The sequence below is a fragment of the Euleptes europaea genome, chromosome 9 (genome assembly GCF_029931775.1).
Source record: "Euleptes europaea isolate rEulEur1 chromosome 9, rEulEur1.hap1, whole genome shotgun sequence".
NCBI classification, from domain to species: Eukaryota; Metazoa; Chordata; class Lepidosauria; order Squamata; family Sphaerodactylidae; genus Euleptes; species Euleptes europaea.
The window spans coordinates 28670821-28690479 of NC_079320.1; the positions used below are offsets into that span (position 1 = coordinate 28670821).

Here is a 19659-nt window from a genome sequence, read left to right on the forward strand (position 1 = left end):
ATGTGAAACCACTGAGCTTTAAGAGGCCTCTGAGGAAAAATACAGCAGTCTTGGCTCCGGCAAGTGAAAGGCACTTCATTTGGGGGGGGGGCTTCTTCCCCCACTTCGGGCTTTAATCGCTCTTCACCCTCCTCAGACACTCCCGAGAATAACGGCAGAGGAACTGGGATTAGCTTCACATATCATTTTGTATAACATGAATGTGAAATTATTATATATGTGTTTAGAAAAAAGACATTTATCCCTGCCCCCTGCCTTCCCCTTTGCACTCTCTCCCTTATGTCTAAATTGGAGATTGTAAGCTCCTTGGAGCAAGGGAGCACTGTACCCTCTCACAACCACATTCGGGTAGATAGTGCACTGGCAGCAGCACCAGGATATTGTCTCGGCCTCATTCTAGCTAGTTCCAGGATATCCTGGGGGAACAGTGCTGTATTTCCCTGGACAGCTACTTTGGAGAGTTCTGTTCCATAATTAAGTGATGTCTATGCGTGCAACAGCATTTGTTGTTCCCTTGTCTTTTTTCCTTGTTGCCATCTAAACTATAGGATCTATAAAAATATATATTGGGAGGGGCTGTGGCTCAGTGGGAGAGTATCTGCTTGGCATGCAGAAAGTCCCAGGTTCAATCCCCGGCATCTCCAGTTAAAGGGACTAGGCAAGGAGGTGATGTGAAAGACCCCTGCCTGAGACCCTGGATAGCCGCTGCCGGTCTGAGAAGACAATACTGACTTTGATGGACCAAGGTTCTGATTCAGTAGAAGGCAGCTTCATATGTTAAAAAAAAATAGTAATTATAATGTGTGTGTGTGTGTGTGTATACACACACACACACACATATATATATATTCCCCATTGTCACAGCTGACGTATGGTGACCCCATTCAAGGCAAGAGTCCTTTGGAGGTGGTTTGCCACTGCCTGCCTCCATGTCACAACCCTGGTATTCCTTGGAGGTCTCCCATCCACATACTAGCCAGGGTCAGGGCTGAGTGGGTGTGACTGGCCCAAGGTCACCCTGCAAACTTCCAAGGTCCTAGTCCAACACCTTAACCACGACACCACACTGTCTCAAAGGGCCATAGTGAATATAAAATGGAGGGGAGAACCGTGCGAGCCACTTTCACCTCATTGAAAAAGGGCAGGGGAAATGGCCCCAAATAAATCACGTTTCACATTAACTCCCAGACATTTCTAGATGGAATATTCCCCACTTTAGAGGGCAGCATGCCATTATTTACCCGTAATTGCAGTGGCTCAGAAGAACCCGCTTGCTTTTCCACAGCAAAAAACAAGTCCCCTTCCTCCCCAGGGACTGGTGCAAAGGCCAGTACTGATTCGGCACCTCAACCGCTGTCAGCAGGTGTTCAGTCTCACCAGACAGGAACCACAACCTGCGGTACACTTCCTCCAAGCCTGAGAAAATGCAAACTGATAGTTACGGGGCTGAAGAAGACACACTCTTAGTCTTACACAGGAGAAGACATCACTTGGGCTCAGCTGAACAACATGTTCCACAACAAGCTGTCATTTGGGACAGTTCATGTGCCTACTTAATGTCTCACCCACACCCCAGAAACAATCAAGACATGTATCTCTCCTTCCCACTTCCCCTTTTTATCTGTTCTGCTGAGATGGTATGCAACTGGTTTCTTTCAAAGGTGAATCTTTCTCAAGGCTGAAGGGCAACAGAGGAGGCAAGAAAGTAGGAGCAGGGTAAGGGAGAGGGGGTAAAAAAAACTGGGAAGGGGGGATAAGAATGGGAAATCAGAAGACTCTTGCCCCCTTTGTGTTCTCCCTCTCCAACAAATATTTCACAGCCCCACTTGTTTAATGTACTTAATGCACAAGCCGGTGTGGGGTCAGCAGCATAGGACTATGGAAGCCCAGCTTCAAATCCCCACTCTTCCATGAAACTCACTAGGTGACCTTGGCCCAATTACCCACCTTCAGCCTAATCAACCATCACAGGATTGATGTGAGAATAAGGTAGGCACTGGCAAACCACCCCGTGAACAAAGTCTGCCTAGTAAAAGTCGGGATGTGACGTCACCCCATGGGTCAGGAATGACCCGGTGCTTGAACAGGGGACCTTTACCTTTACCATGTACACAGCTCTCAGGAAGGGTGGGATAAAAATAAAATTCAATCAAGAAATCAGTAAGTGCCATAGAAACAATCTTATCCATATGCCTTCTTGATTTATTCAAGAGGCTGTTTTTAGACAAGTCAAACAAAAGTCCAGTGGCACCTTAAAGGCTAACAACGTTATTCCAGTCTGAATTTTTGGGAGACGCCCCTTTTTTTTTTTACAAAGCTATCTCTCATTTATTTACTTGACACATTTTTATCCTGCCCGTTCTCCAAGGAGCTCAGAGCAACGTACACGGTTCTCTCCCCCATTTTCTCCTCATGACAACTCTGTGAAGTGCTTTAGTCCAAGAGAGAGAGAGTGACTGGACCACAGTAACCCAGCTAGCTTCCCTGGCAGAATGTTCTCATGTCGTCAGGACATTATGAATTAAACAGCATTAGGAATCTTCTGGGAACATACTTTATTATTTAGCAACAATTGGAAATAAATCTTCAAAGGACGAATACAGATGTAGAGCGACAGCTTGTACGCTCAGCAACAGTGTACACTGTCAGAGACATGCACGCAAGTGTTTGAGCAAGTGTACAAAATTGTAAACGCCTAGGTGTTACTGAGATCACGAAACAACATCTGAAATCTACAAGTAAGACAGAATACTGATGGAAGAACAGAGCCAGCGCACCTTGATTTACCCTTGTGTTTCCTCCAGTAGCCTCTAGCCATCTGGAGACACAGAAAAGTATGCCCTCAGGATGCCAAGAAACAAGTTACAAATTATATTCCCTTCCCTTCTTAAAATGCCTTGCCTATGGGGGGGGGGAACTCTAAACAAAACGCGGGTGTAGAATCACTGAAAACACCCAAACAAGACCAAGAAGCTTTTACTGATATACACTGTGTTCCAAAAAAGAAAAGAAAAAGCCACATTGTTGTGTCAATTAAATAATCAGATTTAAAATGATGCTGAAACAGACTTTTTTCCAGACTGAAGTAGCACTTTTTTTTTTGCAAGCAAGCGTGCAAGCCTGGGTGCATGTGCGCGCACACACTCGCAATAGTTAACAATTCACAGTGTTTTAAGACTTGTTCACCCATGCATATTTATTGCTTGATGACTTCGAGACCCCGCAACGACTTCTCTGTATGAATGAGCCACCGCTGATCAAGCAACCCAAACAGAACGTTCCGGCCTCCTCGCTTCATTGCGTGGAGCTGTCCCTTCCATTTGAGGATATCATAACCACAAAGGACACAGAGGAGCACGTTCATGCCTGGCAGGGTGGTTTAGTTATTTCTCAGCTTTCATTCAAGCACTCCCATCCACATTGGGATGGACCCAGATGAGCAAATTTTCAGGAGACGGCACAGACTATTTTCTGTGCCAAAAACATTGTGTTCAATGCATATGGTTTTAAGTCTCATACCTCCTTTGGAGGGGGCATGCAAGAGATTAAAATAAACAGCTCTCAAATGTGTCACTAAAAGGACAAGCGTCTGAACCAAACATGTATTATCACAATCTGCCTCATTTCTTTTCTCCAGCTGCCAACACCCTGAAATGTACTTTTCCACCTTCACTGGTCATTGTATCAATGGTATCAAATTTTATTGAATCTCCATTTTTTTCTTCTCTCCACCCACTGACCTTCCCTGTTCCACTTCTATCCCTCTGGTGCAGGTTACAAAAAGTGCATCACTAGCGGTTAGCAACACTATAGTTGTTTGGTTGTAGTTGTCGTTTTGTCTTCACAATCAAACCCTTTAACTAAGTGCCATACAGTGGTGGGAAGCAGGGAAATAAAGTTCAGAATGTGTAAAATGATGCATGGTAAGGCAAAAAAAAAAAAGTATAACTTTGCATTTACATTGATGGGACCTGAAATGGCAATGACTAACCAGGATATTGGGGTCATTGTAGAGAGCAAAAGGGACACATTTATTAATTTTAAGCAACCCGGGGGGGGGGGGGGAGTTAAAATGACCTGTACCTTAAAGCCTTCTGTATAGTTCGATAAAGCAGCAGCCTTTCAATTACTGGGTACAGGTCTGCTCACCCTATCTCAAAAAGAATAACATTGTTTTAAAAAAGTATTTGCATTGATGTGTGTACATACTGTGGATTAACAAAACACCTAAACCCAAATTATTGGAGCTGCCGAAGAAACATCTCTTTGTTTAATGTTACTAAGGAGGTGGGGGGAGAACTGCCTCAGGCATTAGATTAAATCCAGTAATAAGTTAACAATTCTGATTTAAATTATAAATATATAGAATACATAAAAATTAACATGTATTTACATTCTTTCCTAATGGCATATGTATACTTTTGAGTTTCACAGAACTGTTCATCAGACTGGCCTATGTAGCTCACAGGGCCAGTGTGGTATAATAATGGTTAGAATGTCTGGCTAAGATCAGGAGATCCAGGTTTGAATCCCCATGCTGCCATCAAAGCTTGCTGGGTGTCCTTGGGCCAGTCCCATTCTCTCAGCCTAACCTACCTTATAGGGTGGTCGTGAGGGTAAAATGGGAGACACTGTCAGTCAGTTTGGGTCCCCATTGATGAGAAAAGTGGAGTATAATGAAGGAAATAAATGTTTACGTGTGCAACCAATAGAGCAACAGTGATTTGTTCCAAGTGCTTAAGCAGCCTCCAAAGTGTTCTGCAAAATCCTTACTGTCTTGATGTAATAATTACTGAATATAGAATACAAGTAGCATTCTACACCTCAGTTATAGCTGCATACATAGAAGTGTTTGGCTTAACATGTGTATCTACTGGGGATTAACATCATACCTTAAACGCAAATTCAGTGAGCAGCTAAAGTTAAGATGCATTGTATCACTTCAACTAATAGATGAAAACAAGCACACACATACCATAACCATACACAATTCAAAATGACAGAGGCTGAAAACATTGTCCCAAAGCCCATCTCAATCCTCCAAAAAACATACTAACACAAAAGCGAGGATAAGGCCAAAAGGTTATGCACACATGCTTGGAAATGCAACCTGAACACAGTGGAATTATTTTTGAGTACACACAAATGGAATCGGGATAGAAATTCTATGTAATCCAGTGGCATCCACTCCCAAGTAAGATCCGTGTGCAGAGCGCAGCATGAGAACCCTGCTCTCCACACACAGCTGCTTGACAGGTTAAAGGTACTGAGATAACATTGTCATAAAGCTGGCTCATAAAATATACAAATTCAAGCCAGCAAATGCTCACCTCTAGTCGCTGCTGCTATTTAAAAAGCAAAACCAAAACATACATAAAAGGTTTTCAGATGAACAAACAGTTCCATTCATTCCCGTGCTCACGAAAAGGCCAGAAATTAACATGAAAGTACAGATGTTAACAGAGAATAATCCTTAAATCCTCAGCATCCTCATACAAGCACTTCAGTGTGGATTTACCAAGAATATATCACCAAGAGACCTACTTTCATTAGACAAAATGTATACATATAGGATGTAATCTGCTGGGAGTTTCTCTGACACACGCAACACTGAAACAAGATGAACGCCTACTCTCGCACAACCCCATTCATATCTAGGGAGCTCCCTCAGGAGAAACAAACTGAGCCCTTCAAAACACATTCAGCACAGAACAACTATGCACACACAATCACTGAGAAATAAATAGTCAAAGGTAATGTATAACGTGTAGGTTATCCGGGCTGTGTAACCGTGGTCTTGGAAATTCCAAGACCACGGTTACACAGCCCGGATAACCTACAAGAACCAATGAACTCTGACCGTGAAAGCCTTCGACAATGTAATGTATAACCATAGGAGATGCGAAAATAATTGTTTTAAACATGGCCACTTGGCTCATAAAATTCTATCCGCTGACTGTTTTCAACCAAAACGTTAAGAGTTAGGGAAACAGGTCATTTCTCTCTCAAGGGTTTTTTTTCCTTGTTAAATATGCCACAGTGAATTAAATTCATGTGTAAATACAACAGGAGTGATTCAATTAAGATTTGACCTACTTTTCTCTTATAAAAGCTACAGCAAAACACACACACCCCAACTTATTTCCTCACAATAACAGGGTTCATTTCAAGCCTACACTACAAATCAAAATAGTATATCTACCTAACACTGTAGGCAATCTAGCCAATATCATAAGACTATATGAAAAAATGTGGTCTACTAACACACACACACACTCAACCATCTGGCATTTATTTTCAGTTCTCAAATATTTGTATTTTTTTTTAACAAAACAGTACAGCAAGCTATTAACTAAGCAACACAGGATGTGAAGTCTAAATAATGCAATAAGCAGAACCTCTAACTAGTATTACAAGCAACCTAACCACTTTCATATAAAAAGATGGAAGGGAAATACAGCCTGACAACACACAGAGTAACACAAAGCAAGGTTTATTTTGCATCCATCTAGCCAACAGGCTTGAACATGAGAATTCACTTAAAACTGCTAAAATGTATTCCAGATTAGCTGAAGAATACCCACCCCTCGCTGACAGCTTTTTAGTGTTGATAATTTTGGCAGCGTATTCTTGTCCCGTAGTGATTTTCAGGCATCTTCGCACCACTGAGAACGCCCCCCTGTAAGCCAATAAACAGAGACACGTCAGTTTCTAGTGGGCTCTGTGCCTACAAAAATGGTCTCGTAATTTCGAATGCATCAACCAATCTGAGAAGGATCAATTCAGGAGGCAGGAGAAGCACGACATGGCCATCAGCCTTACCGTGATGGACTGTAACAGTAAATGGTTCTTTAAAAATGTGAGCATAAGCCACATCATTAAGCAGACTACCAAAATGCACCTCTAATTATAAGTGACAGCTTTAATGTGCAGAATTTGTGTCCATTTCCACACACACAGGCCATTGATGCATGGGAGGTTTTGCATTGGATTTGCCACTCTCTAGATGCACATTTCCCCCCTCCAAATTCTTAAAACTCTGCATGGGGGCTTATTGTTGAATTTTGAGAATTTGGATGGGGAAAATGTGCATCTAGAGAGCGGCGAATCCAAGGCAAAACCCTGCATGCATAAATGGCCACAGAGTTCTCTGGCTCAGAGAGAAAGGATGCTGTGTGAATACATATTATTTGTGATGGAATTTACACAGAAAGAGAAAAGATTCTGGGGTGAAGCCCCCTCCTCTTGCCCTGTAAGCATGCCACTTGATGTTTATTTAGGCATAAACACTTGAGTTTCACTGGAGTGCCAAGGATGCAATAAATCTTAATAGACACAGGTTCTGAGCCAACGCATTCATTTGCTGTTCCTCTACAGAAAAGAGCACTAGAATTAGACTGCTCTTTGCAACATGTTCCCCATGTTAATACTACTCTTGCCATCCGGTCAAGCGTTTTCGAGTCAATTATGTAACAAAATTACCCAGTCCTGAATTCACAGCATTTTTTTTTCAATATGGGGGGGGGGAGGGAGGAGGAGAAGCAAATAAAAGGGATATCTTGAGCCAAGCCAGTCAACGCACACCAGGCACATAACAATAAGCACATTATATTTCGGAAGCCTTGAGTTACAGCTGCCCGTCTCACCACTGGCAGATCTCGGGCTGCTGATTTACTGGGCCACATTAAAATGTAAGCCACCCACGCTGCCCAGGGGCACACGGCGTCATGTTCGGTTCCCTTCCCTTCCTTGGCCCCTCCGCCGGGCAGGGGCCGGAATGGTGGAGAACACCTTTGCCCATGCCCCTTTGATTCAGACAGTAAGGTTGATACTGGCAAGATCAGGAGCGCCAGGGCAATTCTTCATAAACAACATCATGGGGGGGAGGGAAGGGGCTGGGGAGCTGGTCTTCAGGTCACCCTTCCTCCCGGTGGAAAAGTGCAAGATGTTTATACCTATATATGCATATGTGCATTTGTATGCGGATCACCGTGGGTAGCATTGATACTACACCAGCACGTATCTGAATATGTGTGCATGTGCGTGTGCATACACACAAGCCCAACTTCCTGCTTCAATAAACGTGGCCCCGAATTGCATAAGGCTTCAAGGGGAGTGACACGCCAAACCGGGAGGGGGGTGGTGGGGGTGTTGGAGGGCGGGGTGGAGAGAGCCAGCGGTGCCCCCTTCGCTATCCATCACGCATCACTTCCCCTCCCCCTAGATCTGAGCAGACAGCTGACCCTTTCCCCAGTTCAAGCCCTCTCCACGTCGGAAGCTGCAGGGGGCAAGCCGCTTAGCGATGCCCGCCGCCAAGGTCTCACCTAGGGCAAGAGATCCGCTCCCAGCGCCCATCTGTCAAAGCCACCTCTCCCCACCCACCCCCGTCCGTCCGTCCGTCCGCCCCCCGCCCTCCCCGGGGGCCACTCACTTGCCCAGCTCCTCGAAGAGCTGATACTCGTCGGTGAAGCGGGTGCAGGTGGTGGTCGAAGCCATGGTCGAGCCCGGCGCGGTGCTGCTGCTTGCTGGCGCCTCGCAGGAAGGGAAGGAGGAGCAGCGGGGGAGGGAAGGGGAAGGGGGAAGGCGGGGGGCGGGAAGGCGGCGAGATGGGAGGGCAGAGGCGCTTCTCCTCCTCCGGGCGCGTCCCTGCCAGGCTGCCTTGCGCTTCCCCGGCTGGCTTGGCCGGGGGTGGGACAGGCGGGTCCTCCCCTCCGATCGTCGCCGTCCCCCTTCTGGCGAGCAGGGGTCGTCCCCCGAGGGGAAACCCCAGCCCAGCCGAGGAGGGCAGAAGGACGAGAGCGGGGCTGGGGGGACGCCGGAGTGGCGAGGACGGGGCGGGATTCCCCTTCCCAGATCCCCCCCCTCCGCCGCCACCCTCCTCCTTGCTCGACGGCTGCCACCCCTTCCCCGGGGACGCCGAGGGTCGGCGGAGGCGCTGCAGGGAACGGCGCCGCCGCCGCCGCCTTCCCCCGCTTGCAGCTGGGCTCCGATTTGCTCGGGGAAGCGGAGCGGCGGGGCAGGCTCCTCTTCCCGGCCGTCTCTTCCTCCGGCCGCCGTCTGTCTGTCCCACACCTCCCTCTAGCGACAGCCGGGCGGGTGGTTTTTTTTGCCTGGCCGGCCAAAGCCCAGCTGGGATGTGCTACATATAATGTACAGTGGGCAGCCGTGTTCGTCTGTCTGCAGTAGTAGAAAAGGGCAAGAGTCCAGGAGCACCTTAAAAACTAACAAAAATATTTTCTTGCAGGGTGTGAGCTTTCGTGAGCCACAGCTCACTTCTTCAGATGTTCTGGTAGGGCATTTTTTGGCAGGGTATGAGCTTTCATGAGCCACAGCTCACTTCTTCAGATGTTCTGGTAGGGCATTTTCTGGTAGGGTATGAGCTTTTGTGAGCCACAGCTCACTTCTTCAGATGTTCTGGTAGGGCATTTTCTGGCAGGGTATGAGCTTTCGTGAGCCACAGCTCACTTCTTCAGATGTTCTGGTAGAGCATTTTCTGGCAGGGTATGAGCTTTTGTGAGCCACAGCTCACTTCTTCAGATGTTCTGGTAGGGCATTTTCTGGTAGGGTATGAGCTTTCGTGAGCCACAGCTCACTTCTTCAGATGTTCTGGTAGGGCATTTTCTGGTAGGGTAGGAGCTTTCGTGAGCCACAGCTCACTTCTTCAGATGTTCTGAAGAAGTGAGCTGTGGCTCAAGAAAGCTCCTACCCTAACAGAAAATATTTTTGTTAGTCTTTAAGGTGCTACTGGACTCTTGCCCTTTCCTATATATAATGTGTTTCAATGGAGCCCATGCAAGCCAACGGACGGTCCGGGCTCCCATTATCTTCAATGGGCTGGGCATCCTCTCCCATTGCTTCCAATGGGCTGGCTTGTCGTGCGTTTTAGCGCATCCCAGCCGAGCTGCTTGGTCGTCCCTGCCCCCGAACGGCCCAGCCGCAGAAGGAAGGCTGAGAATCCCCCAGCCCAGCCCGTTTGGTTTGCAGGGGAGAGGGGACGCGTGAACACTGAGTGGGTCGTCCCGTGGGGATCGTCTGAAGCCACGAGGTGGGCTCCAAAGCGGATGCTGAGAAAGGCACGTTGCCGTTTCCTTGGGCCGCACACACACATTCGCTTTCCGCCAAACTAAGCGCCCCACTCCAGCTCTTTAAGGCCGTTTATACAGGGAAGGTTTTGCCTTGGATTTGCCCCTCTCTAGATGCGCATTTTCTCCAGCCACGTTCCCCAAACTCAACAATAAGCCCCCCCATGCAGAGTTTTGAGCATTCAGATGGGGAAAAGGTGCACCGAGAGAGGGGCAAAACCTCCCGTGCATCAATGGCCACACGTGCCACCCTTCAAAACGCTTTCAACTCCCCTCTTTTCGCCCCTGCCGCCCCAAAGGGAAGGTTTAGGAATCCGCTAACACTCCCACGCAGAGGCCCCGCCCCCTGGGCGATTGCCCCCGCGTTCCATTCGGTGGCGTCATAATCGACACGCTGCCTCGTGCGTTCCACGCTGCTGGAATGCGGGGTGGGGGGAGAGAGAAGAGGATGCCTTTCCCACGCTCTCGCGAGACGGCTGGGCCTTTTTACGAAGGAGGGGTGGGGGTGATGCTTCCCCTGGGGCAACTGGGATTAGGTGTTGTGGCTGGAGTGTTCTCGGGAAAGTGCTCCATTCATTTAAATATGCACATCCCACTCCATGCCTAGGTAATCCTATTTGAATAATAAATGCACGGTGCTCTCTCTGCATGATGGGTTTGCCTTATGGAAATATAGTCTGTCAGCTGTCAGAAAAACCAACAGCACGCTAAGAGCTAAGTGGTTTATATTTAGCTATGGCTTTATCATAGATGACCTGAAAAGTAGTTTACTGTTATAATCCTATGATCCTATGCATTTCTCCCCCCCCCCCCCCCGCTGCAATCATTCGGGTTCATTACCACATACATGGCCGTAGAACTGCAGCTTGAGTTTGGGTTTAAGCCTGGCTGTATACTGCACATGGGTCCCACTGACAGTGATACTGTCAAGGCAGATTCAAATCCTTGCACCATGGGAAACTGCTGGGTGACCTTGGGCCAGTCACACTCTCAGCCTCGACACTGGCAAGAATTTGGATGGAGACCTCCAAGGAATTAGGGTTGCCAACCTCCAGGTACTAACTGGAGATCTCCTGCTATTACAACTGATCTCCAGCTAATAGAAATCAGTTCACCTGGAGAAAATGGCGCCTTGGCAATTGGACTCTATGGCATTGAAGTCTCCTCAGGCTCCACCCCAAAAACCTCCTGCCGGTGGCGGAGAGGGACCTGGCAACCCTAAAAGGAATACCAGGGTGTGATGGGGAAGCAGGTAATGGCAAACCACCTCTGAATGTCTCTTGTCTTGAAAACCCTACGGGGGTTGACCATAAATCAGCTGTGACTTCACGGCAAACATTTATACCCCGCCCTCCCCCGGGTCCCCCTCAGTTCTTTTGCTGTCAGTACTTACATTCCATGTGACTACAATGGATGAAAATAATACTTGTGTAGTGTCTGGTTCTGAAAGATCTTTGGGAGGGACGTGGCTATCTTGAGATTTATTCTGTTGGTTTTAATTGTAGCTTAATTGTAATTTGTAATTCGCCTTAAGTCACAAGGAAAGGCAGGATATATGCATAAAGTATGTCAGCAGTGGGCAGGTAAATGTGCATATATTTGTTGTACTGAGAAATGTCGTTTATTATACCTCTTGAATTTCATTGCATTTGCTGTAGTCCAAGAAAGCTTGCCCTGCAATATATCTGTTAGCCCTTGAGGTACCAAACTGTTAGAGGCTGACGGTTTTTCACGCCAGGCAATTAGGATAGTTTCACAAGCAGCGGCCTTGTAAAAGATCCACACTTGTTGGTGCGCTAAGTGCTAAGAGGAAGTTATAAGGAGAGCGTCATTCCAGCATCTTTGAAAGAGGTGGTTGAGAGACCATCCTCAAGGCCTGAACTCTGAGGATTGTTTGGTCAGTACAGTTTAGACTACTCCATTTTATGTGATGTTACCCCTGGATTGTTTTCATAGGCATTTTTATTGATATGTTTTTATTGGCGTAGTTTGTTTTTATTGTTTTCGTGTCTGCTTGTTTTTGTTTTATTGGTGTGAACCACCTCAAGCAGGACTGGAGAGGTAGCATAGCTATTTTCTAAACTAATAAATGAATAGTGTTCGTTGTGGAGTTTCACAACATAATTACAGACTAGCCTTCTTGATTCAGATTTTTAAATAAGTGAAGTCCCTCCTTTTCTCCTCACTTGGCGGGTTGCAGATCTATCCTGAGGCTTCGTTCTTGCTGAGATGGTCTGGGCTGTACCATGTTAGACTCCAGATGGGGACTGTATGACTGAATGTTACTTCATACCCCCCCCCCTTCCATATCCCCACTCAGAATCCAGGTTTCCAGCCTAGCTTTCTTCTTGATTTCTGTGGAGGGGAGTGTTTTGTGTGGAGGATCATTTTGTGATTATGGGCCATTTCAGGCATCATATTTCTAGCATTCCTGTCTCACATACTGTAGTTGTCACAGTACATATGATCACCATGTTGTCTGAAAGGGGTTTTGTGCATATTTTGCATTCAGTACACCTGACCTGACCTGGATGGCCCAGGCTAGCCCAATTTCATCACATCTCAGAAACTAAGCAGGGTCAGCCCTGGTCAGTATTTCGATGGGAGACTACCGAGGAATTCCAGGGTTGCTACACAGAGGCAGGCAATGGCAAACCACCTCTGAATGCCTCTTGCCTTGAAAACCCTACGGGGTTGCCATAAGTCATCCATGACTTGACTGCACTGTACATGCACACGCAACCATGTTCCCTAGAAAATCCGGGTTCAGGTAGCACTTATCAAGTCTGGAAAATATATGTATTTCCCATTTCAGACAAAATAGAAGTGGTTTCTAATGAAAGGGTAATGCATACCAAGCCCTCGCAGAATGTGAGAAATGGGCACCTGAAATGCAGTGCCTGAAAAGAGCTCAACCTCCCCCCCCCCCCGTAGTCTGACATGCTGCAGCTAAGACACATGTTAACTATGGTTAGAAGAAGGTGGAATTACATGTAGTTCCATAATTGTTTCCCCAAGGGTTGTTTTAACCATGGGCATGGGAGAAGAGGAGCTAACTCTCTTGCACCATTTTCCCAGAAAAGCTGCCACCACCTCTCCTTCCCCTGATGTTGCCTCTTAGCACTGGTATTCAGAAGATTACCCACCTCTGTATGCAGAAGTTCCCTTTAGTCACCATGGCTGGGTGCTATTGATGGACCAGTCCTCCATGAATCTGTCTAATTCGTTTCAATAAGATGAAACATTTGTTTTATTGTTCCTTACAACTTTCTGATATGGAAGAAAGCTGTATCCAATATATATTTGCAATGACTTTCCTTTTCAGAAACTGTTTCACTTGTAAACAAACAAGGGACTATACAGTTAGCCTTTCGAATGGTGGATATTTGTCTTGCAGAAAAACATAGAAAAAATGACTCTTTTTTATTTAAAATCGTTTTTAAATACTTTCTTAAAGGATGACAAAAAAAATATAAATGAATTCAATTATCAGGTTATGAGTCCAGTCATCATTGGCTCCTTAATGATACTTTTTGGCTGAAACGAGACATTTCCTCACATTCTAATAAAAGTCTATATAAAATGATTTATATACAAAGCAGGAATTGGGATATGGCATACCATTAGGCTGATAGCTATTATTTCTGCAGCAATAAGTGCCCATATCTTTCTATAAATGTGGGTTAATGGTGAAACCAATTAAAATTAAAAAGCATACATTTTTGGTTGCTTATAACTTTTCCAGGCAGCTGCAACTGGTTACCCTTTGTGTTGTGTGTTAAGTGCCGTCAAGTCACTTCCCACTCATGGCGACCCTTTGAATGAAAGTCCTCCCAAATGTCCTATCTTTGACAACCTTGCTCAGATCTTGCAAATTGAGGGCTGTGGCTTCCTTTATTGAGTCAGTCCATCTCTTGTTGGGTCTTCCTCTTTTCCTCCTGCCCTCAACTTTTCCTAGCATGACTGTCTTTTCCAGTGACTCTTGTCGTCTCATGATGTGACCAAAATATGATAGCCTCAGTTTAGTCATTTTAGCTTCTAGGGTCAGTTCGGGATTGATTTGATCTATAACCCACTGATTTGTTTTTGGTTTTTTTTGGCAGTCCACGGTATCCATAACACTGTCCTCCAACACCACATTTCAAAGGTTACCCTTTACATAGTAAAATTATTGGTTCCTTGCCGTTTCAGGAATATTTTCAGTCCAGCAAGATCCATTTTGAGGGGTCTGTCCTTGTGATGAAATAGGTATCGAAGAGGTACCTGAAGTGAAATTTAGAGGCTCAGATACGCAAGGTAATTTACATGGACAGATGAAGAGTGTACTCCAGCCCCAAATGTCTCCTGAAATACTGCCCCCAGTGTGGCACAAGAAGCAAGACGAGAAAGCTGCTCTCAGCAGGTGGAAACCCTTCTGTCTGGGAAAAGGCTCTGGTGGATCCCCACCTGTATTTTGAGATTGAATAGTGCAAGACTGGAAGTCTTTCGAAATAGATTGTATGACAAAGAATTGGTTAGTTTAAATCAATATGTAAATTTCTGGGGGCCCTCTGCCAACCTCCAGATGGAGATCTTCTGAAATTACAATTGAGCAGACTACATAAATTAGTCTCCCTGGAGAAAATGGCACCTTTGGAAGGGTGAGTGAATTTTAAGTTCGCATAAAGGAAGCCATCTTTATTTTCTGCAGGATTCCTCTCTGGCCAAAAATGAACCTCTGTACCCTGACAAGTGTTTCTGCTGGCTTTGCTTTCCTAAAAAGGCTAATTGTCAAAGAAAATGAGGCGTCCGTCCTTGAGTGCTGGTAAGGGGGTACAGAGTAGAAATTTGACTGATGCTCCCTGCAGCTTTTATAGGCTAGATACAATTTCTAAGCTGCATGCATATGTCAATGCTTGCTTATGTTTAATTGGATTATATATTTTTTCTTGATGTCATTAAGACTATAAAAGTTCTATACATAATGAACTTAGCAGAACTTCCCTTGTCTTCAAGTTGCAACTTAGACTAGGGCCTTTTATGTTTGGCTTTTCCCTCGTGGTCACCCCTCGGATGAGTTTGAGTCTGTTTTGATTATCCATGCCATTTCCTACCATCAGAGGTCACCTCGCTCTCCCCCTGCATTTCCCTGCATTTTGCCTGCATGTTCAAATTAGAGATAAAACGTGGGCAAAACGTGGGGAAATGCAGGGGGGGGCGAGGTAACCTCTGACAGTTGGAAATGGCATTCATAATCAAAGGCCAAAAGTCATTGGAGGGATGACTGCGAGAGAAACAGCCATGCATTAAAGGCCTAGGTGAACTTCTCAGCTCGAGCTTTTAATAAAGGATTACTTTAACGGCTGTTTTGTTTGCGTCATATGAAACCCCTCGTTGGAACCTAAAGTAAAATTCCCCTTCAGATGGCAGACTCTGGTATTCCAGCCCTGCTGAGCTCCCTCTCCTCCCCAACTTGTGCCCTCCTCATGCTCTGCCCCTAATCTCCAGGAATTTCCCAAACTGGAGTTGACAACCTAAGGCACCCCCCCTTGCCTGTTGTTTCTTGGCCTTCATTTCCCTCTTATGGCTGCCAGATCACAATGCTCCAGTTACAGCAGAAACCACAGCTGTCTGAATTTCTTGTCAGGAAATCAACTCCAGGCCTAGCAGTCCTATGTGACCTTATTTCACTCCTTTGCCTGCCCACCTCTCCCCTGCTCATAATGCACAGTCCCAGTTCATCTTGGCTCCTTTCCATGGATTGTCATTGTTCCTTCGGGTTTCTCAGCCTATTCCCAGCTTTGTTTCACTGCCTTTAGCTATGCTGCTGAGTTTGGATCTGTCCTCATACCGCTGCTTGCTCTCCTCCCTCCCCACCATTTATTGCCTCCTCTGTGTGTGGTTTACTCAGTGACTCTGCCTCTGTTTGCTTTTGGTTTTTAATATTTCTATTCCCCCCCTCCTTTTGAAACAAGTCTTTCCAAGGAAATGAACAAAAACACGTACAAACCTGACAAGTAATAAATGAAAGTAGGAAACCTTGCAGTGCTGATCGAGACTGGAAGCCAATAGCAGCAGCAGCAACAGCAACACCAGTAGCAGTGTATTGCAAAATAAAACAATCTGACGTCTCAAAAGAACTGCCTTGACTTGGTGGTAGCACACTAGCAGGAAGGGGACTGTGAAGAATGCAAAAATCCAGGAGTCTGTTCTTGCCTTGGAGGCATTTGATTCACAGCTAAAGGGAGTCCTGGGAGTGGTTAGTGAAAGTGTTGTATTCAGCTCTCAGTCAGTGAGAGGGCAGTTCAGCTCCAGAGTTCAGGACGGACAGAGGAGGAGGAAGAAGAAGAAGAGTTGGTTTTTATATGCCAATTTTCTCTACCTCTTAAGGAAGAATCAAGCCGGTGTACAATCACCTTCCCCTCCCCACAACAGACACCCTGTGAGATAGGTGGGGCGGAGAGAGCTGTGACTAGCCCAAGGTCACCCAGCTGGCTTCATGTGTAGGAGTGGGGAAACCAACCCAGTTCACCAGATTAGCATCCGCTGCTCACGTGGAGGAGTGGGGAATCAAACCCGGTCCTCCAGATCAGAGGCCACTGCTCCACACCACCGTTCTTAACCACTACACCACACTAGTGGCAGGTGTGTTCTGTGTGAGGATTAGTCCTCAGGAGTGAAACATAACGGGACACAATTTTAAGTTGTTTGATTGATACAGAATCAGCAACTGGGTCATAATGACATTAACTCTGAGAGAATAGAGTGTGTCTGGGTTTTGACCTTGGGAATTAGCTCTGAGGACAAAGGGAGAGGGAAGTCATCTCGGGTGTATTGAGTGATCCCTAAGTAAGGTTGAGAAGAATTAGTCTCTAGAGTCCTGAGTAATCCCAGTCCAGTTTAGATGTTAAACTGGTGAAGAGTGTTGTGTAGTTCCTTACTCCAGAAACTGAATGTATTTTAAAGTAAACTCAAGTGAAATCTAAACAAGAAACTGACAAACTAAAACAAGCCTCCCAGTGAAAGCAAAGATCTAGCATCCTGACGTGAATTTAGCCATACCATCTAGAAGAACCAAACCTCTCTTGTGTAAATATTGTGAAATGCCTACTCTCTGTTTGTTTTTGAAAATATCCTAATACCTTTCTGAAATCCAAGTTTACCTGCCTAAACCCTCATCCTGCCTTTCTGTTAATAGAATCTGTTGTTTTGAACTTTCACCACAAGCCTCTGGGTGCCATCAGATTTCCGACAGACCTAATTTCCCTGAAAAATCCAAGTCTCCTTGATGAGGAAATTTCATGGTTTGGTGAGCCAGTGTGGGAAAAGAGACAAATGCCAGAGAGCCTCTGAAGAAGGTTTTAAGCTGTTACATGGATTGTTGCAGCAGAAGGCCAGCACTTCAAATTGATTAGCCCATTCTCCTTTTCCTAGGAGCTAACGCTAGAAATTTGGGATCATCTGTATATGTCTATATTTCACATGTCGAGCACATGCAGGGAAGAAATATGCTCAGTGCTACAGTCACACAACCTCCGTCTGTATACAATGGCAGCTCTTCTGTAAACCCAAAAGCTCTCTTCTGCAGAAAAACTCTTGGCAACGTTGCACCATGTTATTGTCCCTGGCCCGGCACGCAGATTGGGAGAGGCTGCAGGTGGTTGTCAGCTGGCCATGCAAGTGGTCAAGATGATCTGTGGCACTGATTGGCCATTCATCAGCTTCCAATGGGAGTAGCCAAGCCAAAATACAGCTCAAGGGGAATTTGTGAATACATGGGCCATCAGAGCTTATAAAATCTGTCATAGCGCATAACCTCACTGGTGCTGTTTAGACATGACACACATCTCTGCACTTATCCTTCTTCACCCTGTAATCTCTTAAATGGAACATGTCAGTTACAAGCAAGAGCATATGATTAGTAAGAATGCTTGTAAATGAATGCTTGGTGTTATGGCAGCCTGGTTTGCTGGAGTCTTTTGGTCCTGCAACATGGGGGGTTACCGCACTTTGCATTCCCAGTGATGTATTAAGAGTTTGAAAATGTTATAAAAAACATCGCTTTAAAAGGGTTTTTGGATACAATGGCTTATACCGTATTTTTTGCTCCATAAGACGCACCTGACCATAAGACACACCTAGTTTTTAGAGGAGGAAAACAAGAAAAAATATATTCTGAATCAAATGGTGTACTAAACTATTTAATAAGCTACCAGTATATTAGAATAATGGAGCCCCGTGGCACAGAGTGTTAAGCTGCAGTACTGCAGTCAAAAGCTCTGCTCACGACCTGAGTTCGATCCCGACGGAAGTTGGTTTCAGGTAGCCGGCTCAAGGTTGACTCAGCCTTCCATCCTTCCGAGGTCGGTCAAATGAGTACCCAGCTTGCTGGGGGTAAAGGGGAGATGACCGGGGAAGGCACTGGCAAACCACCCCGCAAAACAAAAGTCTGCCTAGAAAACGTCGTGATGTGACGTCTCCCCATGGGTCAGAAATGACCCAGTGCTTGCACAGGGGACCTTTACCTTTTATATTGGAATAATATTTCAACCATGTAAAGTGAACAGCAGTCAATAGTGGCATTAAGAACCATCATCACTGTCATTAACAAATGAAGAGAGACTTTAAGGTTCGAGTACTCTTCTAGTCTTCTGTGAACTCCAAGAACTCATCATCGCTAGAGTCAGAATTTAGGAAGCTCAGTTGCTTACAATCACTGACATCACTTTCGTCGCTATCTTCATATAAGATATAATCTTCGTTACTATCCAAAGCATTGCTAATGCTACATTTTTTGAATGACTGGACAACGATTTCCTCCTTCACCGAATGCCATGATGTTTTCACCCATTCACAAACTTGAGTGATAGTGGCCCTCTTCATTCGTCCAGTAGGTGTCAGATCATGATTACCAGCAGCCATCCATTTGTTCCACTCTTCTCGCATAAAGACCTTAAATGGTTTGTTGATGGAAACGTCGAGAGGTTGCAACTGGCTGGTAAGACCTCCAGGAATTACAGCTAGATGAGTCTTCACTTCTCTAAAGCACTTTTTTGTAGCTTCGCTAATATGTGCCCTAAACTGGTCTAGTACTAATAAGGCAGGTTTTTTCAGAAGCCCTCCAGGCTTGGACCATACTTTTTCAACCCATACTCTCATTACATTTTCGTCCGTCCATCCTTTCTCATGAATATGTACAACAACTCCTCTTGGAATCACTTCTTTTGGAAATGTTTTCCTTTTGAAAATTAGCATGGGTGGCAATTTGGTGCCATCTGCACAGCAAGACAACACAACCATGTAATGGGTTTTCTCATGTCCAGAGGTTTTCATGGTGATAGTTTTGGCACCTTTCAGATCAACAGTCCTATTAGATGGCACATCAAAGGTTAGCGGGACTTCATCCATATTCCCAATCTGGCCAATTTCAAACCCATATTTCTTCCTAGCATCAATTACAAATTTATGAAAAGACAGAATCTTAGATTCATATTCTTTTGGCATTTTTTGCGCAATTCTGGTTTTGGTGCGCATAGCAAGGCCACATCGCCTCATAAATCTGTAGCACCATGATGGTGATCCAGTAAAATCGTGAATG

The 19659-nt window shown here is 45.5% G+C and overlaps 1 protein-coding gene across 15 annotated transcripts in view; it reads right to left on the reverse strand.

Moving 5' to 3' along the window:
- CAMK2D (calcium/calmodulin dependent protein kinase II delta) overlaps window positions 1–8496 on the reverse strand; it is a 164540-nt gene extending 156044 nt beyond the window's left edge. For all 15 annotated transcript variants that reach the window (XM_056855971.1, XM_056855961.1, XM_056855970.1 and 12 more), the window contains exons 1-2: window positions 8432–8496; window positions 6585–6679 (exon numbers count right to left, since the gene is read on the reverse strand). In XM_056855971.1, the coding sequence (XP_056711949.1) occupies window positions 6585–6679; window positions 8432–8496 (160 nt within the window). The remainder of the gene's footprint in view (window positions 1–6584; window positions 6680–8431) is intronic.
- Between the last annotated feature and the right edge of the window lie 11163 nt (window positions 8497–19659).